Genomic DNA, 16,296 nt, shown 5'->3' on the forward strand with positions numbered 1-16,296 from the left:
GAAGCTTGTAGAATCTGAGAAGCAACTTTTCTTAAATTGTCTTTATCTGCGTTTCCTTCTTACCAAAAGGAGGATTTTTCCGCTAAAGTTTAATCAACGGCTACGTGACCTGCGACACAAAGTCATAAAAAGGCAGCGAGTTCAGCCTTTTTCAACCCGACTTGATCTTTAATCAGCCAGAAAACCTGTGTGTTTGTGTGCGTTTGTGTGTGTTTGTGTGCGTTTGTGCACTTGAGGCCATCTGTCGGGTCTACATTCACCTGTGCTCACGGCCGTCTTTGTTGCTAGGAGATCTTTAGCCCGGCTGAACGCACACCGGCTAACATTTTCCAAAACATGGAGGCAGAGAAGGAGGATCCTTCAGAACTCCAGATCCTCCACTGAGACTCCTGCTCTCCTTCTGGCTTCTTTTCTTTACAATCTTTATTCAGCAGAGTCGAATTTGATCTGAGGGTGCAAAAATATTCCTTCTACTGGCACAAGTTTTTCTAAAAATGAACAAGGTTGGACACCTGTGGAGATCCTGGAGGATCAATAATTTTCCTGTTGAAATGGCGAGAACAATATAACAGAAGAGAGGCAGACCGCTGTAACACGAAATAAAAAGATTATTTCACTTTGTCAGTGAATACAGTTTATTTTATCAGCAAAATAAGCTTAGAAAATGGAGGAAACTGACAGGAGGACGTCTGACAGACCCAAAGTCACAGCTGGACCAGAGGAGGAGTTTCTGATGACGACATTTTTCTTGATAGACGGCTCACAGGACAACAGCTTCAGTGTTGTAGAACCTCAGACTCAGTTTGAACTGGTTAGACTTGGAGCTGTGAAGGAAACAGGAAGAGACTCATGAGAACTAAAACTAAGTCTGAAAACGACAAACTACTGAAGACTAATTTTTACAGAAACTTTTTTTGATGTCTCAAAGATGAGAAGATGGCCCTACAACGTGCCAACTATCAAACATGAAGGGGGCAGTATTATTGTATGGTGTTGGATATAGTGGATCTTCCTGAACAATCTCAGCTCCCAGAGTATTCTGCAGCTCCCCAAACCTTCTCTGCTCAGAGGGTCTTCCAACAGCAAGTCAAAGACGGCAGTGGCTCAGGTGGTAGAGCGGGTCGGCCAATGATCGAAGGATAGGCGGTTCGATTCCGGCTCCCGCCAGCCAAGTGTCGTTGTGTCCCTGGGCAAGACACTTAACCCTACTTGCCTCCAGTGTGGCTCCACTGGTGTGTGGATGCGTATGAATGTTCCGGTGATGGTCAGAGGGGCCGTAGGCGCGTACTGGCAGCCACGCCTCTGTCAGCCTGCCCCAGGGCAGCTGTGGCTACAGTAGTAGCTTACCGTCACCAAGTATGAATGAGGTGTGAATGAATAATGGATATACAATGTAAGCACTTTGAGCGTCTGGAAAAGTGCCGATAAATCCAATCCATTATTATTATTATTAAAGACCCAGAAAACCAGGCAGGGCTAGAACCACCAGAGGACAAAAAAACCACCAAAAAAACAAAACTGTTAGATGACCAAAAACCACCAATGGGCCAAAAATTACCAAAGGATTAAAGCTACTAGATGAACAACAACTACCACAGGATTAAACTACCAAAAATGACTGAACCAGCAGAAGACCAAAAACTAGAAGAGGATCAAAAAAAAACCCAAGGGACTTGAGAAATACCAGAGGACCAAAAAACAGCCAGAGGACTAAACACCACCAAAAACCAAAACTACTAGAGGACCAAAAACTACCAAAAAACCAAAACTACTAGAGGACCAAAAACCACCCGCGAACCAAAACTTACTGAAGGATCAAAGCTACTAGATGAGCAACAACTACCACAGGATTAAACTACCAAAAACTACCAGTGGACCAAAACCAGCAGAAGACCAAAAACTAAAAGAGGACTAATAACAACCAGAGGACCAAAAACAACCAAAGGAACCAATATTAACACAGGACAAAAAACTAACAGTTGACCAAAACCACCAGAAGTCCCAAAAAAAAGCAGAGGGTGGAAAAAAACCCTCAAGGGACTTGAGAATACCAGAGTACCAAAAACTTCCAGAGGACCAAAAACCTCCAGAGGACCAAGTTTAGCAACAAACCAAAACTACCTGATGACTAAAACTAACCAAAGACCAAAACCACCTGAGAGCAATGAAAGCAGCAAACACCAAACATTTCTGGCTTTATGGTGTGATCTTCTGAAGAATTTTCACTTTTTTATTTGTAGATTTTTTTTTTTGTTAAGGTGTCACTTTAATGAATCAGTTTAATTCCAGGAATTATATCAAAACTCCAGTTTCTGATGCTTTTCTGTTTATCAGAGTTCAGTCAGACACTGGACTGAAAACTTTAATGTTTAGAAAAGTTAGAAACTGTTCTAGAACTTAAAAATGAAAAAAAATATATATTTCTTTAAGAGTTGAACCCTTAAATTTAGCTTTTCAGAAAAAGCAGCTGTTTGAATGTTTTCAGTATAAATATCACATGACAGGAGCTGAACTGGTTCCAGGGAGTCGGTTCTGCTGTTTTCTGCTTCATTTGAAGACGTCCGTTTCGGATCCGCTCCTCCTGGTTTCTGTGAGTTTGTGGTTTCCAGGAAAAACCGTCTTTACTCTGAAATGTTTGGACGAACAGCAGAGTTTCCTCTTCCTCTGAGGAGGAGCAGCCGTTTGTTATGGAGGCTGAAGGTCGCTGGGTCGGTCCGGATCGCGCCGGGGTGTCTGACGCGCCGCAGAAAACCAAAACAGGAAGTGTTTTGGGTCCAAACTGTCTGACGGAGTCCGTCCTCTCTCCAACAGCTCTCTGGCGGTTGCGAGCTGACGGTCGTCCTGCAGGACTTCACGGCGGGATGCAGCACAGAGATGTCCATCAGTACAGGTGAGCGTTACTGCTGGAGGGCGGAGCCTCGGTGCTGCCCGTTTGTGACGCTGTCTGTAACACTCCTGCAGGTCAGACGGTGGAGCTGCTGGAGAGGCCCAGCGAGCGGCCCGGATGGTGTCTGGTCCGGACCACCGACCGCAACCCGCCTCAGGAAGGACTGGTTCCCAGCTCGGCGCTCTGCGTGTCCCACTCCCGGTCCAGCGTGGAGATGGACTGCTTCTTCAGCTCGGGTAGAGGTAGGACCAGCAGCTCCGAACCAGATTCTGGGATGAGCTGAAAGATTTTTTGTTTTGTCTCCGACTGACTGAGAAGACTCAGACCGAGTCCAAAACAAAAACATTTCAAAAGACATGAAAACGGGAGGGAAACATTCATCTTTACTCCGCTGACCTCTGCAGGTGAGACAGAAGATTTACACAGAACTTTAAGTTATTTAAGATGACAGTCAATGCAGAAAAATATAAATATTTACAGAATTTAAACACCTTTTTAATCAAAACATTTATTATAACATTTTTTTTAATGTTAAATCCAAAAGTATTTGTACAGTTCTGGTCTGTGGGTGGATGTGAGAAAAACCACTATGTGTCCTGCAGAGGGCGCTGTGGTGCAGAGCTTCAGCTGCATGGTTGAACTTGTTTCATCTGTAGAATCAAACGCACACATGTGCACACACGGTGGATCAGCTGATGTTTGTCTCTGCAGACACTTTCTGGAAACTTTTATCTATTTTGAGGATCAACGACTCTTTGGAACATTTAGGATTCAAGTCAAGATTTAACCAAACCGTGAGGTTGAGGATCAAATCCGGTCCATTTTTATTGATATACATTCCTAAAAAGTGAAACTGAATTGAAATGATCTACAGCAAAACTGAGGAAACAATGGGCTGAAAAGACATAATTCATAACAGAGAAACAACTCTAATAATTACTGATCCAGCTGTTTGACTGATCAACCAATTAGATTTGTCCAGTTGTTAAAGAGATCCAGCATTTTTAATGATCCAGCAGTTAGACTCATCCACAAAGTAGATTGATCCAGTAATTAGATTTGTCCAGCTGTTAGTGTTTCAGAGATCACATTGTTCAAGCTGTTTGTCTGATCCAGCAGTGATCCGCCTGTTAGATTGATCTCATTGGTACAAGGATCCAGCAGTTAGTTTATTCTACACCTCTCCTGCTGTTGCAATAATCAAATTGCTAGACGTATCCATCAATTACATTGATCAGCATTTAGACTAATTCAGCAGTTTGGTCGTTGCAGCTCCAGCCGTTAGACTGATCCAACAGGTCTAATGATCCAGTCGTTAGACTGATCCAGCAGTTAAATTGGTCCAGCAGTTAGAATGATCCAGTTGTTAGACCTATCCAACAGTTTTAACAATGTAAAAATGTTTGCAGAGTTAAATTGTGGGAATAGTTTCACATGAACTAACAGAACAATTAGCAGATAATTATTTTTGAACTTTTAGAAATCTCCTCCTCTGTTTGTGGGCGGGGCATTCAGAGCAGTCAGAGGAGGATTTGTCGTAAGAGCTTTTGTAAATATTTCTGGTGCATTATGGGTATCGCTGACAGAAATCTGCCCTTCCAGGTGCAGAACTGTTTCATCTCCTTTCTCTGTAAGTCAGCTGGTGTCAATAAAGTTGTTGAAAAAAAAACTCCTCTGAGAGCCTGATGGGATTTTAATTAACTTTTGTTTTAATGAGTTAAAGCGGATAATGAAAGGTTCCTGTTTGGTTTCATAGAAGCTCCTAAAGTTTGTTCAGACTTCTCTCCTGCATGCGGGTCGGGTGGGGGGGGCGGTACCGGGGGGGTTGTGTCTTGTGACTGCCCTGTGAAGTAGGTCTGCTTGTCCTCCGAAACTCCGGAGTGAAAGAAAACGAAAGGACAGATGGCAAAGACAAAACTCTGAGTGTTCGTTCCGGCCCACTTCTCACCTGAAGGAGGTTTGAGTGAAACCTGCGTCAGGACAAAAAAAACAAAAAAACGTTCCTTCATTCCAAAGATTTTTGGTTCTTTGGTTCAGTTTTTAGGTTAGAAACTCAGAGAAACTGCAGACTCCGTCCTTCTGCTGCAGAGACTAAAATGGGACACTGCAGCGGAACGCCGATGCTGGAAGACTTTATTTGGGCTACGCCGGCTCCTCACCTGCTGCAGTGCTGACACACAATCGCACACACAGTCACACAATCGCACACACAATCGCACACACAGTCACACAATCGCACACACAGTCACACAATCGCACACACAGTCACACAATCGCACACACAGTCACACGAAGGTCATGAGCCGTGAAATCAGCAAGACTTTAGGAGAAACATCCAGAGATGCTCACAGATTCTTTGAATTTATTTCAAGTTTTAAAAAATAAAGTTCAAATATATATTTATTGTAACACATTTTAATTAAAACTTTAATCCACTGAAGAAAGAGCAGTTGCTGTTTCTATATTCTCAATGCAGAAACGTAGTTGAGATTTCATTCATTTGACAGTGATGCTCTGGAGCTAAAAGAATAAACATAAATAAATGTTTACAAATCCCAGACCTTAAATCTTTAGTCTTGGATGTTGATTCTCTTCATCTCTGTAAACAAGGTCTTCTAACAGGACTGTGTTGATGTGGTGGGGGCTCAAACAAATGATAAGACTTTGATGAACTTTTGTTGTGTTTGCCGTGTTTTTGTGGTTTTCTTCTTTGTAGTGTTACTCGTGTTGGTCATCGTTTTTCATGTTTTTACTTGTGTTTCTTACATCGTCTGTTTCTCATGTTTTTTGCATTTTTTATAATTTCTTTTTTTTCCCCTTTTTTATTTTCTCTCGTTTCTTCTGATTTTTGTGTTTCTCGTGTTTTTCGCATTTCTCGTAATTCTTGTCTTTTTCAGGTTTCTCATGTTTTTCACATTTTTTGCTTTTTGTGTTTTTCATTTTACTAGTTTTTGTGTTTGCTGTGGGTTTTTTTCTTATTTATCATGTTTTTCATGTTTCTAATTATCCATGTTGTCATGTTTCAACTGAGTGGTTCTTTCTTGTTGTTTTTTATGTTTATGTTTCCCATCGCTTGTGTTATTTGCGTTATTTGTTTGTGTCTTTGTTTTTTTTATTTTCTTTTTTTCTCATGTTTTTTGTATTTCTTGTGTTTTTCTAGCATGTTTTATTTTTTATGTCTGTTTTTTCTGTTTAACGTGTTTCCCATCTCCTGTGTTTTTCGTGTTTTTTTTTTTTTTGCATTTTTTATGTTTTTCTTGTTTCTTGCGTTTTCTTTTTTTCTTGTTTCTCATCGTTTTTGTCCTTGTGTTTTTCTCATAATTTTTGGTTATTGTGTTTTTCAGGCTTCTAATGTTTTTTGCATGTCTTGTATCTTATGTTTGTCATGTTTTTTGTTTTTCCTTGCATTTTTTTTGGTTGTGTTTTCCACTTTTCTCATAACTAATGTTTTTTGTGTTCCATGTGTTTGTTGTTTTTTGTGTTTTTGATTTTTCTCATGTTTATCGTTTTCCATCTCCTGTGTTTTTTTTGTCGCATTTTTTTTTGTTTCTTGTTTTTTTTCAGCTTTCTTTTATTTCACATGTTTTCACAGCTTTCTTGTGTTTTTTCCGCATTTCTTGAATTTTTTTGTATGTCTTGCATTTCTCATATTTCATGTGTTTTTGTGGTTTTTTTTTTTTTTTCTTATGTCCCGCATTTCTCAAGTTTGTCATGTTTTTGTGTTTCTTTGTGTTTTTTCTTGTTTCTCGCGTTGTTCTATTTTTAATTTACTAGAAGCTTTTTTCATTTAATAAGATAAAAATATCAAACACTACAACTGTAATTTAGATTAACTGCAAAGAAACTGTTTTCATTTTTCTTTATAAAATTATATAGTAAAATTATTAATCATTGCAGTTTGAACACAAACAGATTTAGGATTTTGGAGTCCATCCACCTGCCAATCAAAAAAAAAAAAAACATAATATTTAAAAACTTTATATTGTGGTTAAATCAAGCCACAACCATCTAACTCAGGACTCAACGTAACTAGTTGAAGTTCCTCAAATAATGACTGGATGTATAAAGCAACCTTGAGTTGACTTTGACGTTAAAGATGTTCCATCTGGTGTAAATTAGTTTTGTTTTTTTTAATAAAGATAAAGCAACAAACATTGAATATATTTGGAATTCAGGCTGTTAATGTAGTTTGGGGGTAAAGTTGGACTTTTTAGATTCAATTGGAAATAGTTCCCGCCTCTTTTGGGCCTTTAAATCTCTTTGTAGTGTAAAGTTTAACACAAATAACATTTTATAACATATTTTCAATGCTTTAGTGTTTTAAAGATCCTTTAAAAGACACACAGACAGACACACACACACACTTGTGTTCAGGAGAAGTGAAGTGTGTCGGGGGAGGAGCTGTGTTGCGTCAGGCTCCTCCCCCTGCTCCTCTCTGGCCGTCCCTCCCTCTGGATCGGGACAGTGCAGACCTGTTTCTCCTCTCAGCTGGGATCGGCGTGCGAGGCGAGCGTGTCGCTCTGAGGATGTTTGTGTGAGGATGAACCGCTGCTGTGGATGGATCTCCTCGCGCTGCTGCTGCTGCTGCCACAACGGCGCAGGTGGGACCAGAGGCTGGACAGGTGTTTGTTTGTGTGGCTGCGGTGGGTTTGGATGAGAGGTCCCACTGAGGCGTGGAGCTAGACGCTTGTTCAGGACGGAGTGTGTCACTTAGTCAGATGTGGGATTGAGCAATCTGTTTTCATGAGTTTCATCCTGCCAGTGTGTGTGTGGGTGTGTAGCTGGTTGTGACACAGCGCTCTGTGGCTTTGCAGGATTCATTGTCTTAACCCGAATTTCTCAAACAGTTGCTTACTTCTCCTGAGTCAGCAGTCGGGTCACATGACCACGAGTCTTAATTGTAAATCTGAATCAGCGCTGATAAAATCCTTCTGGTGGAGCAGGTTCATCAGCTTTTGTTGACCAGATTAATAATCAAGTCTTTATAGGAGTATCCTGTTGGAAAAACCACAGGAATTATGGGTAATAAAGAAGCTTCACTGTAAATGAAATTTAGTTTGGGACGCTACAGCTACATCTACAACGAGGACACTGTGAGTTAAGGGAGGATAAAAATAGAAATAAAGGAATGATTTTGGAATTTAGGTTGTGGATACAAAGTTGTTTTGTTCTTAAAATCAGGATCAGCTTTTAGATTATTGATCAATGTTGAGGGAAATTACAGAATTTAGCACCAGTTTATTCTGCAAGATCGTGATTCTGCAGCATCTTTATGACCAGGAGGCAGAACTCTGAATGTCTGATTTAAACATCCAAGAGAGAAGAATGCAGCATTTCTGCTCAGATATTAGCCCATAAAAACCAAAACCCTGTTTTCCTTTAAATGGAAAGTTAAATGGGATTTATTTAAGACCACAGAACTCATTTCTCATGTTGTTCTGTGACTCTGATGGGTTAAAATAAAAGGTAAAATTGCCAGGACAATGATGTTCATTTGGACTGGAGACATGAGAAAACTATTGTATGAATACAAATAAAGATTTTAACTTTTTTCTCACATTTTTTAAATCAGTTTTTATGTCATTTAGAAAATTATTTTCAGTCTTTGATAGAAATCCACTTGAACAAATCAACATAAATCACAAAAGCTTTTTATACTTTCCAAAGTTGCAATGAGTATTTGTGGATTTAAAATAAAATCCTCCTTTTCTGTTCGTGATTAACACATTTTGGATTTAGTTTTATACCATATTTCTTCACTGACCCGGACTTGGGACGAGCACCATGTGGTCATGTGGTTTTACGCTTTTTTAAAAATAATTTGAACTTGATGAATTAAAGTGAAATAAGACTCCTTTAATAATTCCAGCTTCTTCTAAACTCTTTTGCACTTTAAAAAAGCCCAAAAACACTCGACCAACCAAGCTAACTTAGCTAAAAAGCTAAGTTAGCTTTTTTAAAGTTAACTTAGCTTTGTTCGTCGAGTGTTTTTACCTATTTATTTAAAAAAACTGCAAAAACACTCGACGTCAAGTGTTTTCACTTAAATTGCTCAACGTACAAAGCTAACTTAACTTTTTTGCCAAGTTAACTTTTTTAGTTAGCTTTGTATGTTGAGTGTTTTTACTTAATGTTTTTAGCTAAGTTGGCTTTTTTAAAGCTAAGACAAAAACACTTGACATACAAAGCTATGTTAGCTATTTTACAGCTAAGTCAACTTTGTATGTTGACTTTTTTTACCTATTTAAAAAAGTGCAAAAACATGTGACGTACAAAGCCAAGTTTTAGCTGAGTTAGCTTTTTAAAGCTAAGTTAGCTCTGTACGTCAAGTGTTTTTGCTGAAATTGCTTGGCTCGCTTGAGCACATAGATTCTTAGGTTTAAAGTTTTTAAGCTAACCTGTCTTTAGCAGTAAACTTTGTAAGTTTCTTTATGGAATTTGCTGACTTTAAGTTTTTACTTAATTCAGCTAATAAGCCTAATATACTTTATTTTAATTAGTTAGAGTGTTGCAATAAAATTATGTTTTAGCTCTTTAAGTAGAAACTTATATCATCTTCAGATATGTAACTTAGTTTTAGCTAATGGATCACTTAAATGTTTTTAGTGTTTTAATTATTATCAAGAAATGGTAATTCAGGCTAAATTTGCATAAATTCTCATTTTTTTATAATTTCTTTTGGTCTTTAAAAACCTTTCTTTAAAAAGTCTTCATTAAATTGACCATTTAATCGCTTTATATTTGACTTTTCAGCTTCTTTTTAGCTGGATTACTTTCATTTCACACTTTGTTTTAGTCCACAGAAAAAGATGCAAAAGAACGTCCCGGTATTTAAAGGAAATAGTCAAATGAGAGCAGGAGGCGTTGGAGGCTTTTGCTCTGTAGAATCCAGCTGCAGTTTGTTTGGTTTGCAGTGATGAAGGAGGAACGTCATGACATGAAACGTCAGAGCCTCCTACACCACAGCCCAACAACAACAGCCTGTTTCCATCACCGGGAGGGCTGGACTCCATTTCTCACCTGCTCAGGTGAAACATTAATGTTCACCTTTAGAGGTTGTAACTCTGATAATTATGTGGAATTCAAAAAATCTTCTGTTTAATACGAGAAAGGGATTGTTATTGTTGAGGAAGTCATTTAAAAAATCCAGACAAACAAGAATTTGTGGATAAATCGTTAAAATCCAGCAGAAATATTTAGTTTTTTTTATTTGACAGCAGATCTTCACAGTCTGGAGAAACAAATCCATTATGATTCCTTCCTGTTTCTTCCCTTCATATTATGAGTCGGACTTGTCTTTCAAGTCTGCTTTGTGGCTCTTTATGGACGTGTGCTGTGAAGGTTCGCTGGCAGCCTGTAGTTAAAGTTTAGCCCGGCTCCATGTTGGGACTGACGGCGGACTTTGGGTTCATATCAGGAGTCGAGGGTAGGATTGATTGGCATGCAGCTGAACCGGTCCCACTGGTTTGTGTGAAACTGGCAGTGCTTTGCATATGCCCTCATGCTGGGGCCACACTGATGGATATCAGCAGAAAACTGTGAAAAGAGATTAGAGAGACATGCAGCACTTTGTCTTTCCTTCTGTTGTAATAATAAACGCTGTGTGATTTAAGCTGGTGATAAAATGCTTACCCTTGGGAGCGGTCGTTGCCCCAGCAGGATTAGGTCCTCTGGGATCTTTGATGTTCCCGGTGCAGCACTTTTCTGAACACAGGTGTCTTTCAGTGTTTTGTAAAATCTGATGGAGACTCTTCTGTTTTTAGGACTACAGTTTGTTATACAACATTAACCATTTTTTTTTTTTTACAAAGAAACCTTCAGGTTACAGTTAGAGTGAATGTTGGGTTGAGTGTTGGGTGGTGGCACCCAAGCAGCAATGGGGTACCAGTCTACATCTCATCTACACCCCGTCAACATCTGCTCTGTAGCCACTCTACATTTGCTTTACATCTGAACATAACCTGGTCTACATCCGGTCTTCAATTGCTCAACATCCGACCACATCTATTCTACATCCGATCAACATCCGGTCCGCTCAACATCCCATCAGCAACCTTTCAACATCCGGTCTACATCCAGTCTACATCCATTTTACATCTGATCTATGTCCAATCTACATCCCATCAAAATCCGCTCTAATACAAATATAATCTGGTCCACAACCTGTCTTCATTTGCTCTGTATCCGGTCTACATCCAGTCTACATCTGATCTATGTCCAATCTACATCCCATCAAAATCTTCTCTCCATCCGAATGAAAGCTGGTCCATGGCCTGTCTTCATCTGCATCTGATCTACACCCCGTCAACAACCCATCGACATCCGCTCTACAATCACTCTAGATTTGCTCTACATCCTGTCTAGATCTGTTTTAAATTTGATCTACAACCGTTCTACATCCATTCTACATCCGAATGACATCTGGTCTATATCTAGTCTTTATTTCCTCTACATCCACTTTACACCCTGCCTACATCTTGTCTATATCCCGTCAATATCCGATCTTTAGCCACTCTACATCCCGTCAACATCTCGTCTACATTCACTCTACATTCACTCCATATTGGCTCTATATTCACTTTACATTTGCTCTACATCCGGTCTACATCTGTTTTAAATTTGATCTACATCCGGTCTACATCCGAACAACATCTGGTCTATATCCAGTCTTCATTCCACTCTACACCCTGCCTACATCTCATGTACATCCCGTCAACATCCAGTCTATAGCCACTCTACATCTGCGCTACATCCAGTCTCCATCCTTTTAACATCTGCTCTACATTCAAATAACATCCGGTCTACATCCAGTCTTCCTCTTGCCTATGTCCCGTCAACAACTCGTCTACATCCGCTCTACATTTGCTCTACATCCTGTCTACCTCTGTTTTAAAATTGATCCACATCCGCTCTACATGCATTTAAATTTAATCTACATCTGGTCTAAATCCTGTTTACATCCCGTCAACATTGGCCCTACATTAAAACAACATCCGGTCTACATTTGATCTTCATTCGCTCTACATCCTGCCTACATCTCGTCTACATCCTGTCTACTTCTGTTGTAAATGTGATCTACATTCAGTCAACATCCGCTCTACGTTCTTTCTACATTCGGACAACATCTTCTCTGCATCCCCTTTGAATCCTATCCACAATCCGTCAAAGTTCCGTCTAAACCCAGTCTGAATCTAATCTGCATCTACTTTCCAGTGTGGCTAACGAGCAGGATATTAGCGTTCGTATCCTTACTCTGCTGGTGTCCTTCAGTGTTTGGTTTGTACGCCTGTCTGTATCTGGAGATCTCAGATCCGGCACATTCTATGTTTGCTGATCTTGTATATGTTTATCACCCTGAGCTTGGAACCCTGTTTCTGAAGGGTCTTAGAGTCCTGGCTACTGGTGGTTAAACCAAGGAGTAACCTCTCACTTCAGGTTGGAAAAAGAGCAGCATCAGCTGCAGTCAGCTCACCAAGGAACCGCTCAGTGACTTGATAACAAGCAAGTTGGATTTTATTTACTCCAGCGTAAAATGGTCTAATTTTACAAAGAACGTTTGGTTCCAAAACCTTTTACTCTCTTTTTATGGCCTTCATTACTTTGGTCTATATTTGGAATCAATAATGTGGTTTAACAAGTTTTTCGATTTACATCTAAGCACTCAGTCTTTCTGGACATGTTCCAACAGCTGTCTGTTTCGTTTGTTCCACCTACTTTCCCATTCTTTAAAGTCTGAGGAATGATGATGTCAGAGGAAGATAACCACGGCGGTGAAAACCTGTCAGCCGTTCATCTGTCATCACCCTGCAGGGATTTAGTGTATTATTCCAGATTCTGCTGTCTCATGTAAGGCAGGTACACATTCCATGATCAGATTCTGACTCCTGGTTGGACGGTTCATGCTCCTCAGCATCTGATTGGCTCATCTATGAATAAGATCTAGAGATTTCCATGCAGATATGTTGGTACCATCTCCTTTCCTTCACTCGTTGATCCTGAGCTGCAGTTACTGTTCTCCTTATCTGCTTTGGCGTCTTCTCCGTGAATCGTGTCCAGTTCCTGTTTTCAAACCAGCATCAACACTTTTGGTGCTTTCCAAAGAGTTTGGACTGTTTGCTGTTTGACGCTGGGTTTGATCATCCGTTAGCTTCATCTGAACATTAAAATCTACCAGTTTACTTGTTAAATGTGTAAACTAATAAAAAAGGAAGTCACTGTATCCTTCAAAGAGCTCCATCTTTGACAGTATTCCATTACGTTAAGATTTACTTCAAATATTTGCACCAAAAAAATGAAGTTCTCTTAATGGCAGGCAGAAAAGTGAAAGTGGAATCCTGTTGAACGCGTATAAAGCTGAAGAAAAACTTTGTTTTTATTTGATGGAAATGTTCATTCTTATCTGTGTGGTCGCTGTTTTCCAGCAGTTTCCCGTCAAGTGATTGTGCTTTGTCACAAAGTATTCTTTTGAACCACAATGATTTGTGAAGAACCTTCGAGTTTAGGGACAAACTGAGATCTTTCTTCAGTGAGGAGCTGAGATGTTTAAGATTTTTTCCTCATCTGATTAAAAGTGGTGAGATTGTGTCTCTGATGCAGAGACAGGAAGCAGATCTGGAGGAATCAGAGATGAAGATGTTCAAGTTGTCTTTGGGAGTAACAAGGATGGATGAGGAATTACTCCATCAGAGCAACAGATCCTGGTAAATGTTCTGGAGATAAAAGGATGCTGAGGCTGGAGATTCCAGGAAAGAGAAAAAGTTTTAACTCCTCGACACATGAATGTATTTCCAGCTTTTCATGTTTTTGTTTTTATGTAGATACTGAATTAAGGTGATTCTGGAGCCAAATGGATCTGAAGCATATTCACATCAATACTCATCAAGGAGTTGATGTGAGGGTGGAGGAAAAAACTGGATGATTTGAGCAAAACTCACGATGTGTGACCAATATCGCGATGCAGATATGACTTGTGATACATGAATGAATAATTGTGGTTTGATGTCAGGTGGGATTCTATGACATTAAGTCTGTCAGACATTGGAATAGATCTGTGAAAGAGAATGCCTGAAACACGATTCACCAGATTGGCATCGCTTTGACATTTCACACTAAACCTCCTCCAAATGTGAGCATACATGCTTGTATCGGGGACCAACAGTCCAGTGTGACTAAAAGCACGCTCAAAAAGTTGCATCACTTCCGTGTGTGTATGGAGTATCAGCTGTGGCGTCCCTATAGAAACCAGCCAAAAGAAGAAGGTGGCCGATGGAAACCGGGTCTCCATAACAGCGTACTGCTCATTTGCTGTTTGTAAATTTACAAAAAGATCAATTTTAAGATTATGGTAAGGATGATTTGGAGCCTAAAAGGGGTTCCGGAAAAGGGTTCATGCCTGAACCGGATTTGGAGCCAGAAATTGTTCAGATCTGAAACTGATTTATGGCCTGAAAGGGTTCAGACCAGAACCTGATGTGAACCCAGACACTCATTTTTATACTTCTTCAGGCCGGCTCTTCTTCTTGAAGGTCATAAGTTTCTCTGCAGTAAAACGGTGCAGAACCAAACGGAACACGTGTAAATGCAGAAATCGGGATGAATCGGTTCCAGAAACATGGAGCGGCAGGTTCCCTGCAGAAAAACGCTGCAGCTCTAAAGCGGCGTTTGTCTGCGTCGCTTCATTCCAACGAGACCTGCAGATCTGGAATCTGAGCAGATCAGGAACGGAGACGCTTTCCTTTTCAGTTTCTCAGCCGACCTTCTCACAGGCAGATTTTCCTGCTGCTGGGTCACATGTCACAGATTTGAGCTGTACAGTGGGAGTTATGAGTGGAATGCCATCCTCCCAGATTACTGTCTCTTCCTGTCATTGACGAAAAGGCAGCGGGGAGAGGGGGCGGGGTCTTTACGGCTCGTCTTTACAAGCAGAGCAGTTCTATCATTCCTTTCACTGCACAGGTTCTGGTTTGGGAACCAGTTATGCTCTGCTCTTAGTAATGGAGGCTCCCAGGTGTTTTCTTCTGTAAATCCTGGCGGCCTGACAAACATTTTCAGGGCGTGATCCGGCAGCTGGATTGGGATTTTTGTTTTGAGCAGCAGGACGGTTTTAATAGAAACTCTTTTTTTTTAGCTCCGTTCGTGAAACATCTCAGCAGCTTGGAGATGAATCTGAAGCAACAAGTTACTTTGTAGAATAAAAGTAAGAAAAAAAAATGCAACTTTAGAATCCATTCTGATCATCTTTTGATCTGTTTTAAAAGCGTTGCCAAAGGACTTTTGATTATTATTTTGCCATTTTAGGCAGGAAAAAAAATCAAACATCTGTCATTTTCTTGGACATAGTTTCTGCAGAGCGGTAGGAGTTCATTAGAAAATTGCCTTTCAGTTGTGGGGAGGAAAGCAACCCCGCCCCCTTTCCCCTCGTTTTTGCTAAGATCTCTCTGTAGGAGAGGAAAACAAAGACGTTCATGGATTTATTGATGCATCAGAATGGAGCGGAGCAGCAAATGTATTTTCTACGTCACAAATAAGCTTTTTTCAAACTGCGTTATTTCTCATCTGCTTCTGATTTTAATTAAAAAAAACTCAGAAATGTAATTTTTTGTTTAATTTTCTTAATACATGTCCTCTGTCATCAGAATAATGCTACAAGAACATGTTTAAAATAGCAAAAACACCTTTTTTTTTTTTTTTTTTTTTTTACTGCCAGGAATCAATCAAAAGAATGTAACTAATGAATTACAAACTGGGAAAAATTATTGTTATTAATAGCGCTTAAATGTTGTTTTTTATTTCAGTATTTCCCGACCATTTATTATCTGCGAACAATCACGATATAAATTCACGCACAAAACTGTAAATTTAGAACATTTATTTTGAATTTATTCCGTCAATCAATTAAAAAAATGTGATTTATTAATTGCAATCTGGGAAAATAATTGCGATTAATCATGATTATAGTGTTTGCCGACCATTTAGTATCTGCGGATAATCATAATATGAAATTACACAGAAAACTGTACATTTAGAACATTTATTTTAAATTAATGCTGGCAATCGATTTTTAAAAAATGAGATTAATCACACTTTTGTGTTGGGATAATTCAGGATTAATCACAATGTTTTACTATGTAAATCCTAAATGATTCTCGATTAATTATATGCATCAACGCGTTAACGTTCACAGCCTTATTTTTTATTTTTTTTGTCAAGAGTCAACTAATCACGTAGAGGCTTTCGTGTGTGTTTTTTTTAAAGAAATCAGCAGCTGACTGAAAATATTAGAATAAATATGGATCAATATTTAGGGAAGCTGTTGCTCATTGGTCGATTGAGGGTTCAAATCCCTCATTAGGTTGTTGTGTCAGTGGGCAGGACACGTGTTTGAATCTTCTTTGGATAGAAGTGTTTCT

General features: G+C 39.5%; 1 protein-coding gene across 3 annotated transcripts in view; it reads left to right on the forward strand.

Annotated features, from left to right (window-relative positions):
• Positions 1–16,296, forward strand: part of kalrna (kalirin RhoGEF kinase a) — a 122,298-nt gene that overhangs the window by 77,163 nt on the left and 28,839 nt on the right. For all 3 annotated transcript variants that reach the window (XM_024286764.2, XM_024286765.2, XM_024286766.2), the window contains exons 39-40: positions 2,812–2,890; positions 2,962–3,129. In XM_024286764.2, coding sequence (XP_024142532.1) covers positions 2,812–2,890; positions 2,962–3,129 — 247 coding nt within the window. The remainder of the gene's footprint in view (positions 1–2,811; positions 2,891–2,961; positions 3,130–16,296) is intronic.

This window comes from Oryzias melastigma, linkage group LG21, assembly GCF_002922805.2.
Source record: "Oryzias melastigma strain HK-1 linkage group LG21, ASM292280v2, whole genome shotgun sequence".
In the NCBI taxonomy this organism is placed as follows: domain Eukaryota; kingdom Metazoa; phylum Chordata; class Actinopteri; order Beloniformes; family Adrianichthyidae; genus Oryzias; species Oryzias melastigma.